The sequence below is a fragment of the Leptosomus discolor genome, chromosome 2, assembly GCF_034619465.1.
Source record: "Leptosomus discolor isolate bLepDis1 chromosome 2, bLepDis1.hap2, whole genome shotgun sequence".
Classification (NCBI taxonomy): Eukaryota; Metazoa; Chordata; class Aves; order Leptosomiformes; family Leptosomidae; genus Leptosomus; species Leptosomus discolor.
The window spans coordinates 23,748,930-23,762,132 of record NC_141392.1 but is presented as its reverse complement, the minus strand read 5'-3'; the positions used below and the strand labels follow the sequence as shown (position 1 = coordinate 23,762,132).

Genomic DNA, 13,203 nt, shown 5'->3' with positions numbered 1-13,203 from the left:
ACAGACACGAGCCCCCCACAAGGGAGAGCCACCCGTGCAAATGGCACGTCCTCTCACAGGCAGGGATTGCTCCAAATACTCCACTCCTTCTCCTCATGTGCTCCCCACAGCACCTTCCAGGGAAGGTCCCTGGAGGCTCTTCCCAGCAGCAGAGCGTGGGGACAGATGTGCCCGGTGAGAGCAGGAGACCGGGGCTGGGGCTGCAGCCCTCCACACCGCTGGGCAGCCTTCCCCCAGGACCGGGCACACCTCGCCCGGCTCCTCTCCCCACTTTAATTCCTTTTTAATCGATCTGATCAAGAGGGGCAGCGCAGGCCGGTGCCTGCTGGGGCACCCCACCAGCTGAAGCCCAGGGCCCAGCCCCAGGCCCCCTCCCCGCCCCCAAGCCCTCCCCAGGGCCAGCCCGGCAGGGAGAAGCAGGAGGCAGCAGGGGCACGCTTGAATTTGAAAATATTTTATTTGAATAGTAAATAATTATACAGTTGAAACAGTTCTATCGAAGCACTCTATAAATAGCTAACAGTTAAGAAAATAATGTGTGTAGAAAAAGAGATTGCATCTAAAAGTAAGAGCTGTCGGTTGCACAGGATAAAATGGTTCGGACTGTGTGTTATTCTAGGTATAAAAGTTAAAACCTTTTTAGCTGATCCCTTTAGAAAAAAAGATCTTCTAAAACGCACAGTGAAATGGCAGGCAGGGGAGACAAAAAAAGCGCATTAGAGTATCTGCGATCAAATAATATCAATCTTCATAATTAATATAAATAAATAACGAATAAATAACATAATTACTCAAACCAACATATACAGATCGTCAAACTCATGAGCTACCTTAGTAAGGGCAAACCGAACAGAAACAGAGAGCTGGCGTGTCACAGTTAAGGCAGTTTCTACAGCACGTTCCGGAGACCGCCAACAGCAGAGCCGAGGCGCCGGTGGCCGCCCCACGGGGCGCTCCGGCCCTCCTCCGGCGGCCGGATCGGTCGCACTTCTGACAAACCGAAACGAACGAACGAACGAACGAAACCAAAACCGAGCGACCCCGGGAAGGCGAAGGTAAAGCCAGGTTCCAGCAGTTCACAAGCCGTATTAAAGCTAATCGCGTGGCGGGTCCGAGGCGCAGCCCGCGGGAGGCGGCGGGGCGGCCCCGGCGGGCGGCGGGGGCGGCCGGGGCCCCGGGAAGGCACGGGCGGCTCTAGCAGGCGGGGCGCAGCGGCACCTGGAGCAGGATGACCTGCCTGTTCTCGGAGGGGTGGCACTTGTTGATGTGCCGGGTGAGGCCGGGCGAGCTGTAGAAGGTGGCCGGGCAGTACTTGCAGGGGAAGACCTGGGCGGCGTGCAGCAGGCGGAGGTGCCGCTCCTGGCTGCTCTTGCTGGGGAAGCTCTCCCCGCAGACCGGGCACGGGCGGCACTCGGCGGGCGGCGGCGGCGGCGCGGGCGGCTCTTCGGCGGCGGGCTCCGCTGCGGCGGGTCCCGGTGCCGGGGCGGGTCCCGGTGCCGGTGCTGGCGGCGGGTGGCCCAGCAGGTGCTTGCGCAGGTAGGCCTGCCGGCGGAACCGCTTGGCGCAGCGGGGGCACTCAAAGAGCCCCTCCTCGGAGCCCGCTTCCGAGGCGCCGCCGGGGCTCGGCGTGTCCCGCTCGCTGCCGCTGCCGCCCGCCTCCTTCGGCGGCTCCTCCGCCGGCGCCCGGCCCGCCTCGGGGCCGCCCTTGGCGGCGGGCGGGCGCGGCTTGTGCCAGCGGCGGTGGGAGGCGAGGTTGGCAGGGCAGGAGAAGACCTTGTCGCACTCGGGGCAGCGGTACTCCACCCGGACGATGCGGGAGCAGCGGTGCTGCGCCAGGGCGAAGGGGTCCCCGTACTCCTCCTTGCAGAGCTGGCAGATGAACTCGCCTAGCGGCCGGGCGCAGCCGCCCCGCGCCTTGGCTGGCGCCTCCACCGGGCCCTCCTTGATGCGCAGCCCCAGCACGGGCGAGGTGGTCACCTCGTCCTCGAAGGTCAGCTTGCGGATCGCCTTCGCCTTCTTGCCCGACGGGGCCTTCTGCCGGCCGGGCTCCGCGCCGCCCGGCGGGCGCTTGGCGGGTGGCGGGCGCGCAGCGGCGGCTGGCGGCGCGGCTGGGGCGGGCGGCGCGGGGGCTCCGCCGGGGCCGGGACCGGGACCGCCGGCCGCGTGGGCGGCGGGCGGCTCGGCGTGGCCGGCGGCGGCCCAGAGCTTGAGCTCGGCCGGTGCGAAGAGGAGCGGGTCCATAGTGCCGGGCACGGCCGGGGCGGGGAAGGACTCCGCCGAGACGGGGGAGCCCAGGCTGAAGCCGCGCTCCAGGTACTTGTCCCTGCTGACGGGCCGCGTCGGGCTGTACAGCGCCTGCACGGCGGCATCGGGCGTCCCGAATGGCACCGGCGGCGGCGAGTCCCGCGGCGGCGGGGCGGCGGGGCAGGCGGGCGGCGGGGCGCCGCCGGCGGGGAGCGGCGGGCCGGCGGCCTCGCGGCAGCAGCGCGCCCGGTAGGAGACGGGGGTGGGCCGCCGGCTGCGCTTCACCAGGAAGCCCCGGGGCATCTTCGCGCCGGCTCCGCGCCGCCGGCGGCCGCGGCGCACGCTGCTCGCTCTGCCCGCGGCGCGGCCGTCGCCGCCTTTAAGCGGGCTGGGGCCATTGTTCGGGCCGGCGGCGGCGGGACGGGCCAATCAGCGGCGCCGCGGCGGGCGGCGGCGGCGGGCGGAGCGGGTGCACCTGAGCCCCCGCCCGCCCGCGCGGCCCCCGGCGGCGGCACACGCCCGGCCCCGCCCCCCGCACGCTCCGCGCCGCCGACCGGCCCGGCACGCGCGGGCCTTTGTGTGCCGCCCCCCCCCTCGCTCCCCCGCCCCGCCTGTACCGGGACCGGGGCGGGGGCCAGGGCTGCCCGGCGGGGACGGGCCGCGGCGGAGATGTCTCCGCCGCTGTGTGAAGGCACGGCGGGCTCGGCCGCCAGCCCCCCTCCCGCCAACACCGAGCGGCCGGGCGCTGCGGGCGGCACCGGCGCTGCGGGAGAAGGGAACTTGGCGCGGGAGACGGCTGCCGGCGGAGCGCAAGCGGCCCGCCGGGAGGGCCCCGCCGTCGGGGGGGTGCCCAGGCGGCAGCGGGATTTGTCCGCCGCTGGCATCAGGTGCTAAAACCGAGCGGGAAAGAGCGGCGAGCGGGGCGGCGGGCAACGCCGCAGCTCCCTCCCCGTGGCAGCGCGGCCGGCAGAGCCCACCGGCGGCCCCGGCCCGGCGGGAACCTGTTACGCGGGGCGCCCGCCGCCGCGGCGGGGGCCGCAGCACCCCGCCTGCCCCCCAGATCCCGCTTCCCGCGGGGGCCGGGCTGGCGGCAGCCCCGGACCGGCCCGGCCCCCGGCGGGCCCGGGGCAGGTGCAGCGGGGCGAACCCTGCCGCGGCCCCGCTCCCCCTTAACCCTTTGTCCGCGGCCCACGCGGGATCGTGCGCGGGGGGGGGGGGGGGGGGGCGCACGGGCCGCGCTGCCCCGCGCGTCGCAGGTGGCGGCACGGGGGGGGGGGGGGGGGAAGGGGGGCGGTGCCGCCCCCCGCCGCGAGCAGCCGGCCGGCCCCAGGGGCGCGTGCAGGCAGCGCCGCCCCCCCGCCCGCGGGTCCCTTTGTGGGGGGCGGCAGGGCACGCGGGCGGCACGCGAGCGAGCGCCGGCCCCCCCGCGGCCGCGGCCCCCCCGCTCACCGCCTTTGTGCGCCTCATTAGCATAAAGCTGCGCGACCCTCCCGGCGGGCGGCACAAAGGGGCGCGGAGGGACGGGGCGGGGGTGGTGGGGGTGCGGGGCGGCCGAGCTCCCGGCACCGGAGGCCGCCGCTCTCCCGGGCACCCTGTCAGCGGGCCGGGCCGGGCCGGGCCGCGGTGGGGGGGGAGGGGGTCGTGGGGCCGCCCTGCCCGCAACCCCCCCGCAGTGGGACAGGCGGGGCGGGGCGGCCCGCTGGGTATTAGCATACAGCTGCGGGGCCGCCGGGCACGCGCCACCGCCCCCCCGTCGGGGCTGCACACCGAGACCCCCCCTCTCCCCCGTCGGGGCTGCACACGGAGAACTCCCCTCCCCCACCGGGGCTGCACACCCAGACACCCCGGCCCCCGTCGGGGCTGCACACCGGGACCCCCGCCCCGCTCACCCCTTTACGAAGGCGGGGGGCCGCTGCCCGGCGGAACCGGCGGTGCCGTCTCACCTGCCGTCGGCGGCGGCCCGTTGGCGGCAATCCCGGTCGGAGCGTACATGGGCAGGTGGGCGCGGTGGCGGCGCAGGTAGCGGAGGATGGGCTCCCGCAGCGGCGGCGGGCAGGGGCTCTGCTCCGCGGGGTCCTCCGGGGGCGGCGAGGCGGCGGGGGGCAGCCCGGGCACCTGCAAGGCAGAGCTGTCAGACGGCCGTCCCGGGAACCGTGCTCGCACGGGGACGCGCACCGGAGGCGCCGAAAACGCCGTCAGAACGTGTGTCGGGGGCGAGAGGCCCGGGGCAAAACCGGCACTGGGCGCGCCCCCAGGCCAGGGGCACTCCGGCGGCGCGGAGCCCCGGCCCGGGCAGGCAGGGAGTGGCGGCGGGCACGGCCACCGGCGGGCTAGTGGGTGGCATCGCTCGGTTTATTTATCCCCCGCGCTGTGCACGGCCGCAGCCGCAGCGTCCGCGTGGAGCTGAACCCGCGGCTCCGTGAGCGAGAGCCGGAGGAACCGTCCGACCCTCTCGGACAGGGCCTGGGCCGGTGCCGGCGCTCACCGGGGGGAAATCCCCCCCCCCCCGATGCCGCGTCCACGAGCTGCTTTTAACCGGCTCCTCAGCGCGAGCCCGGCTGCCGTTTGAGACTCGGACCGTGATTTCTCACCGAGGACAGCGCCCGTTCCAGAAAACCTCGCGCCGCACATGTGTGCCCTCAGTTTGCTGTAATACTTCAACAGCTGATGGAGGTGCAAAAACGCAGCCCTGCCATCTGCATGTTTGCATAGCTGGAGCCCTGCATGTCGCAATAAACACATGTTTGTGATCCCGTGAAAGGGTAAACATTCCCCCGCGCCATCGCTCGGCTCCCGGCGACGGGCGAGAGCATCCCCTGCGAGAGTCGGGCGTACGTCACCGTGCCGTGTGGGGCGGCAGCTTCAGTACACGGGCTAGAAACGCAGTCCCCATCCCAGCTGTGACGGGCTTTTCCACGCGAGTATTGAGTTACCACTAGCGACCCTTTCTGTAAATAGTGCCCCTAAACGCAGGAGACCGAGTTCCAGTTTCTGTGGAAACTGTAACCAGCGATGTCTGGCTTCTGCGTGTTTTCGCTCACAGTTCCTAAACGTCTCTCTGGAAGCTGTATTTTTGCCTCGTTTTTACATTTCATTACTAGCTGGTCTGCGTGCTGAAGTGAGCCGGAACGGCAGCAACAGGAAGCAAAGACCGTGGGTCTCGTGCTCCATACAGACATACAGCAAATGCCCAGGCGTTTAAGAGAGATCCCGTAAGTGCAGGGGACCTACTGTGTATTTGGCAACATGCCTAGAAAGAACACCCAAGGAAAAGACATTTAGTAAATATAACTAAAATCACCGTGAAGAAAATCAAAATAAAAAGACAAATTTGCATTCAGATGCAGATACCATCATCTGTGTTCATGTCAGCAATTCTGACCCATCAAGGTGCTTTTCAGTCTGTTCAGTGAGACTATTTTTGAGTGTCAGGACTGCTGCAACAAGAAAGCGGTAAGGCAAGCCGTTTTTCATTAGTAGGACGCCAATTCCCCTTTCTCTGAAGTTGTTCACACTTAGAGCACGTGAAATGCGGTTCAAGGATGGCAAGAAAAACCCTTCTCCTCAGGCCTCCCGTTCTGCACAGAATTTCATTCTGTGCTCTTTTGCAGTTGTCTTCAAGAGAATCTAAAACAAAACTGCTCTGAGGCGCTTTCCGTGTCGTGACAATAGGAGGAAAATTGCATCCAGCCCTTCTGGGAGGAGGCCGGGGCTGAGCGCGTGTGGCTACAGCTGTGGTACACGCCAGTGTGGGCCAGGGAAATGGGCGGGCTACGGTCCACACAACGTCCCTTCCTTTTGTCACCCTGCCTCCATTTACAGCTGATTCTGTTTGTTTTCTGCACAGTTTAAAAACTCTGTGAGCAAATACGTAAAAAATACTGCTGTCGCACGGAATGCAGCTGCGCTAAAAACAAAAGCAAAGGCAGCATGAGGAGAGAGAAGGTGAACGGGACCCAGCAGTGGGCTGGAAGTACCAAGATCTGGACTGTGAATGATGTTTGAGATAGTCAGGAATTCATCGGGGGGGGGGGGGGGGGGCGAGGGGCGGGGAAGGCGGTTCGTGGGGTTGTTAGAAACCTGCTGCAGTTAATGGTTCTTTTTCGTGGGGTGCAGTGGGCTTTGGACGTGGAGCAGGCAAAGTTACAGGCTGCTGAGACGCCATGCCTCCATCTACGGCACTACAGCTGAAGCTGTAAACAGCGTTAGCGAACGTTTTAATTTCATCCTTACTCAGGAAATCCACTTATCACTGAAAAAGCCAGCTCCTTTCACTCTTTCGGCTAGAAAAGCCATTCCCTGTGGGTAGGTGTGAAAAACCTACCTCTCGCAGGCTGAGCTGAGGCAGGTTTAGGGTGGCCTGTAGGGTATTCGTTTTAGGAAACATTAATAAAAAAAGGGGATAGCTGGACAAATAAGCCTCCAGATCCTGCTGGGTAGTCACACGAAACTGCACATATAATGCAAAAATACTGCAGAGGAAAACAAAGCAACTTGAAAGTTCTACTGGCAAATGTAAAAATAACAAAACTGAACACTACGCTGTACCTGAGGACACCCCCCACCCCCCGTGAGGTACAGCCTCTGCTCAGGTCTCCCGGAGGAAATAGCTAAACAGAAGCATAAAGCTTTAGGAGAAAGAAGTGAGAAGAAACCCAAGTGAACAACACTAACAAATTACCTAAATAATAAAATGCGCTCGCCGGTCATTTTTCTTACCTGTTCCAACATCAGGATTTGGCGCAGTTCCTTCTTGAGATCAATAAACCGATCGTGATAGATGGCCATGGACCAAGGTTCCCTGAAGTAGCTGGTTAAAAAAGAAGAAATTTAGTTATCTTGTGAACCTCTCATTAACCACTAATAAAGTATTTACCTGCTTTTTTGCCTTTATAAATTACAGTTCTGGACCCATCACGATCGTTTGTTCATAAAATGCCTCCCGTAACAGCATGGTCAATCAATTCTTTTAATGGATGTTCCTGATGTACAGCCAGCTTCAGTAATTACATTTAAAGTGGCTTAATTCAGAGCTGTGGCAAGACCCAGTGAAGAATCCTGATTTTATCAGAATTTAAAAGCCTGAAGACCTGTAAAGAACGGTGTCTCCATTATCTGTCCTCATTTGAGAAAAGCAGATTGCAGGATTAACTGAACTGCTGCATAAACAAATTAAATTTGTGTAGACAATGACACAAATGTTGTTCATCATTAAGGTTTCTGGATTAATAAAGGCCAGAAAAACAGGCCACCACAGTGTTGCAATATGTTCTCTGCACCAGTACGCCGAAGCTAAATTGAACCTATTCTAGGAGGAAGCTCTTGTAACTTTTTCTTCCAGTGGCAGCATTCGTGACAGCATTCTTCTGTGGAAAAGGAGTAAAAGGATGGAGAGGACACGACTCCCTGTAGAACTCCACGGCTGTAAATACAACTGGAGGCAGCCGGATTACAAAGCTGTGATTTGTTTCTTTCCTCTGTAGTGAAAAATAACTTTTACAGCTTCAGCGAGACGCTGCCTGCGTAACTCTTGTTAATGCTCACTGGAGCCGGGAGGTGCACCACGTTCATCCCAGTACCGACGGAACAGATGTCAGCAGGGTTGCCCAGGGAGTTTTAAGGTGGGCGCATTTCCGTGGCTGCCACCAGCGCTCTCGGCTTTGGACCGGCAGCAGCGCGCGGGGCATTGCTGTCGGGAGCACGCGTCCGCTATCGCTTGAGTCAGTCGTGTGGTCTGAACGTCTGGATAAAGCAACTTCAAAGGCGCTACACGAGTTTAATAGTTCTGACACATCTGTCTACGGAAAACTAACGGGCAGTTTCCCTTTTGCAGAAGAGTTTTTTTCAGCAATGTCAAACGGCAGCGTTTCCCCCCTCCCACTCTTCGAACGACACCTCAGCTCTCACGAACGCCCCGCACAAGTAATAACGCTTTGTGCACCTGGCAGAACTTGGCTGGGTTTTTTTACACACCTATCCCATCCTGAGCTCTCTTCCCCCTTCACCTGCACTTCCCTTCATATCACAGGCTGGCTGGGGCCGCCTCTCCTAGATTTGCACAGTGCCCGGCACCACGGGGCTCTCTCCGATGGATGTTTTCACAGTATAAAGTATTTATTGACACTATTACCAATACTGTGCTCTTGCTATGGCCAGTGCTGCCCAGCCTGGGAGCCTCTGGTAGCACGTTAGCACAGCTGACGCTGACGATTCATTCAGATATGAAATGTTAGAAAAGGGGAGCTCAGCTTGAAGTATCTTTATTGAAGTAATTATATACCTATAGCATGTGTAGAGAGCCTAGAGAAAAACAGGATATTCCTCAAATATTTAAACCCCCTGCAATTTCAGGAGAAAACCCCCACCCAACACAAACCCTTAGCTCAATGTTGATACTAGGTAGCAAAGCAGGGAAAAAGGGGGGTGTTATACAGGAATACATTAAGATAATTAAAGACTCTCTATTTTTACTGATAGGCCCTGCTGAAAGCCATGTTCCCCTGGCCAAACACTTTGTTTTCAAGCCGGCGTCTTAATTTTAATTCTAACCCTGATAAGGTGATTTCATCTCTTGATTGAGGCACATCTTCCAACTGCCTTACCTTGGTTAAGTTGCTCGCCTGCCTCACAGAGATATTGCATTAAATGATGTTTATAAAACGTTTCAGGGATGCTCCATATTACTGCTACCATTACCAGCTTGGTCCATAACTGCATTTTTAACCATTCCTGTCAATACTTACAGATTTGGAGCTCAAAACCTTAAACGTCTCACCCAGTGTGCAGTATTTAACACAAATAAAATGCCCTTTTTTGGGGAGTGGAGAATGTCCCGGCTGTATTTTCTAGATCAGCTGCTAAGAGGAACTACCAGTAAACAACACTTACACCCAGATTCCCTTTACTTCCCTTCACCTGAGGAAATGTAACCACCACAGGCAATTTAAAGATACGCTTCACAGAAACAATTCATTTTCTTTGCTGGCTCTGCGTTTTTATCTGTTTATCTTTTCAGTTAGAATCACCTTTCTAAAGGGGCACATGGTGTTTTTGAGAAAGCAGATCTACATTTGGCTGCTAAAGGGAAGTTTAATAATGAAAAAACCCATTTGAAGCCAAACCAACAAGTTGACTTTCTGAGGCTCATTCTGAATTTTATTACCACTTCAGCAGCAGTCCCTCAGGGCAAGCTATAGAAGGCTTGCAAGTATAATGCTCTTCAGTATACAAGATGAAGCTGGCATGCTACCAACAGAGGCTCAAAGGCTCCTCAACTATCATGAGAACGGCATCTGCCACATGTGTTTGCACCATTTAGTCTTTCATAACCTGCCAGAGTGATCAGGCTAAATATGTACAAGATGACAATGTTTGCCAGGAGCATAACGGGTTTTCAAACTTGGTCACTTCCTAATGGGGATCCCCCGCTGGCAGACCTTTATAACGACAGAAGCGATCATGGGAAGGCATTTGTAACGAGATGGGATGAAATGGTCTCCTTTTGAAGACAATAAGCGACATCCTTTTTGTTGCTAGGAAGCTGGTCTCGCCTTTCATTGACAAACAATATTTAAAGTCCGTTCTGCCTCATTTGTGATGTGTAGCCTACATTAGATGAAAGGGAAGAAGGAGGAAAATATTTAGTGGTGTCCTGTACAAAGGACATGGGATCTTTCCCTTTCCAAGCAATACAACATCACGTAAAATGGACAAAGTTGGCCGCTGCTGGCGAGCAAAAATGGAGTAGGCATGCCCATGGCTTTCCGTCCCAGGGCACTCTCTATTAGTTTTCCATTTCATTTGCAACTACATGCCACTTTCGGAAAACAAGGCTTCTGCCCCTGCAAAAGCTAATTCTGAAGCTGCCGTACGTCTGCGGTGTGTCCTGGCACTCTTAACGCAGAGGCAGCGAGGACCCAACCCTGACCTCTGGCAGCGTGTCCTCTGTCTAAGTCAGCTCTAATGGCACGAGATGTGTCACTAACAGACAGCAAGATGTTAAAGCCAGAAAACCTTAACAATTGAATGAAAGACCTTCAGAATAACACACTTGGTTTGTACAATAAAACAAAAATATATAAAGTTAAAAAAAAATCATCAATAATGGAAGTTTTTATAAATAATTTAAAATCCCGTGACAAGAAAGTAGTGGCAGAAAGGTGAAGGCCAGCTCTGTAGAGTGAGTTTATCCACTCTGGTAGATCTAATCTTTTATCATTCGCAAGCTTGGCGTAACTGTGATACTCACACAGATCAGTTTTATCACACCACTGCAGTGTTTTCCAAACTTCTGCAAGTTTGGCTTCCCTTCAGGAAAATGAAGCAAAGACTCAAGTCATTTCCACTTGTACTATTAGAGGTGGGCTTCTGAGGAACATTGTTGATTTTCTCTTTATGCATTTTGTATTGGTGCTTTTCTTGGAAAAATCTCAGCTGAAATCCTCTCAAAAAACAATAAAAATCACTGGTGGAAGGGTAAACTGAAAGCAGAGATATGAATGTATCTGACATGGCAAGAAAAAACAGAAACCAATTTTTAAAAAAGGTTTGATTTTCTCATTCATCTTAATGTGAAAGTAAATCTCGTTATTACAGCCTGAATAATATTGGCTTTCTTTTTAGTATGAGGGTTGTAATCTGTTTTTAATTACTCCCATTCCTTTTCTTGCTGCTTCCATGAGCCTGATGGCAGCAGAGAGGACCGGTGCCACCGCGGACAGGCCTGTGGGCACACCTGACGCACAGGGAACGCAGACCTGATGGCTCATTAGAAGACGTGGAATAATCCCTCCCCGCAGGTGAGCTTATCAGATCACCCAGCGAGTGTGTGCGCCGAGGCCGCCGCGCGGTAGCCCAGAATCCAGTTAAGGGAATTTAAAGCACAGCCCCAAGCAGCCGGCACGCACTGCAGCCCCGCCTGCACTCCCAGTGACTTCTCTGCTGTGAGAGTGGGACAAGGTGGGGGATTTTCAAAAGCTCGACGGGCAGGTGGGCACCCATTCCTTGTAACGATGCCTTTGCAAAATCCCTCCGCAGACTACTGGCATGTTATTCACTGCAGATTTTGAGCACGCTGTCTGTTGGTGTTCTTTCGCTACTCAAAAGCTTTTATGGAAACAAACCCAAATTCAGCTCCTTGCATCCCTGCTACCCCCACTCTTCCACCAACACACATGAACCCAAACAACTAAGTTCAGAAACTCAGACGATCTATGAAGTGGTTTGAATCTGTTTGCAACTTTCGTCAAACGTCTCTAAACAAGCATGAACACAGATCTCTTGCAATCACGTTCATTTCTCCACAGAGCAGTCTACGGTTCACTAGTGACCTGCCTTAGGTCCCATTGAACTCAGGGGGTCTCTGGCCAGAGTTGTATCTTCCATCATCCAGCTCTGTAAGCATCTGCAGAGCAGCACACATTTTTTTAGTACACAATATAAGGCAGAGTCATTGATAAACGTATCTCCTGTTAACCTGCCATAGCGTGGAGTATCCTTTCCTCTCTGTAGCTTCCCACACATGGTGGAACACAGAGAATTTTCAAGATGGATGTCCATTTTTCTGGGTTTAAATTTCTTTTTCGAAGAAGAAATGTAATGCTTGAAATGCAAAATCTCCAGGCTGTGTCAGCTACACCTGGAAGACACTCTTATCAGTCCTCAAATACTCAGAATATTCAGTCATTCCTTGGCACGTTTAGATTCTTTAACCTTGAATGGCTTTGGCAGCTTATGGAAGCTGAGTTTCTCATTGGTGCTTCTGGCAGACGATGGATAAAGCTACCCAAATGCTGGTGTGGTGTTGCTGCAGTATATCTCACTCCTCCTTGGGTTTGCCACTGCCTAGTCAGCAAGAAGAAAGCTGCTGCTATTACAAACGCCATGAACCAAACCAGAAGGACAAACCCTTCAGACAAAACTGAAGCAGCTGGTCAGTGACAGAGGCTCCAGTATAATACCATTACGCCAGGAGTGCCTACAAAGAGCAGGGAATGCCACTTCCCGGGAGCGGGGAGAGGACAGTAGTGCGGTGGGTTGGGATGCAATGCTATTTTAATTTCCAGGTCATGCTGACACTACTTCCCAAACCCCATCTGCAGATTAGCAAAAGTCTTTTCTCCACCACATGTGCACGTAAGACGAAATGTCCCATCTTGCCAGGAAAAGAGAAAGTGTGTTGTTTGGGGGCGAATACATGGATGTTTTTAAGACTTAATTAGAAAGATATCGTGATTCCAGTAAAAGATGTAGAGTATTCCCAGATACACCTTGCGTATCTGGACCAGGAATCATAACATGTAAATTTAAAGACAATGTAAATAAAACCACTGAGCATTTCCTGATAAATACCATCTGACAATAATTTTGAAAGACAGCTTGCTTATGCAGGTATTTGTATAAAATCCCATAAAACACCACCTGAAAGCATTGTTCTTAATCACAAAGAACATAAATGCTCCCTGGTTTGCAATTTCTTAAAATTTACTTAAAACTGCTGAACGATCAAGCAAATGTTGAACCAACAACATGGTTGCAGCAAGAGATCTATTGAACTCCTCACTCTGTAGTTCTCCTCACTGAACACTTGTTTGTCCAAGCATTTTAGTCACTCCTGTGAAATTCACTAATCTAGGACTCCGTTACTGCTCTGACCCAGTAATTAGTGAAACCAGTAGTCTTAAGGACAGTGAATCCGTGATTTACTTCATTGGGCAGATTTACAAAATAATGATAGCGTTCACTAATTTATGGGCTGACATTTCTTTTGTACTTTTTGATAAGTAAATCATAGAAAGAAAGCCTGTGCACTTTTTACCACTTTTAAAAGAACTACAACCAAACCCGCAATGTCTTTTCTTTGGAAGACAACTAGTTTAAAGCCTGTGGTTTACAACCCCTTTTTGCTGTAGCTGCAATTGCAAAACATAGTGCCGTGCCGTTCATCTCACAGTTCTTGCT

At 55.4% G+C, this 13,203-nt stretch overlaps 2 protein-coding genes across 2 annotated transcripts in view; both read right to left on the bottom strand.

The window, feature by feature from the left end:
* Positions 1-1,194: 1,194 nt before the first annotated feature.
* INSM1 (INSM transcriptional repressor 1) lies at positions 1,195-2,547 on the bottom strand. Its single transcript, XM_086461069.1, has one exon. It carries the CDS (start codon positions 2,545-2,547, stop codon positions 1,195-1,197), a length of 1,353 nt encoding a protein of 450 aa, XP_086317195.1.
* A 1,590-nt stretch (positions 2,548-4,137) lies between these two features.
* CFAP61 (cilia and flagella associated protein 61) overlaps positions 4,138-13,203 on the bottom strand; it is a 107,828-nt gene continuing 98,762 nt past the window's right edge. Inside the window, exons 24-25 of the mRNA XM_086460376.1 lie at positions 6,964-7,054; positions 4,138-4,359 (exon numbers count right to left, since the gene is read on the bottom strand). Coding sequence (XP_086316502.1) covers positions 4,138-4,359; positions 6,964-7,054 — 313 coding nt within the window. The remainder of the gene's footprint in view (positions 4,360-6,963; positions 7,055-13,203) is intronic.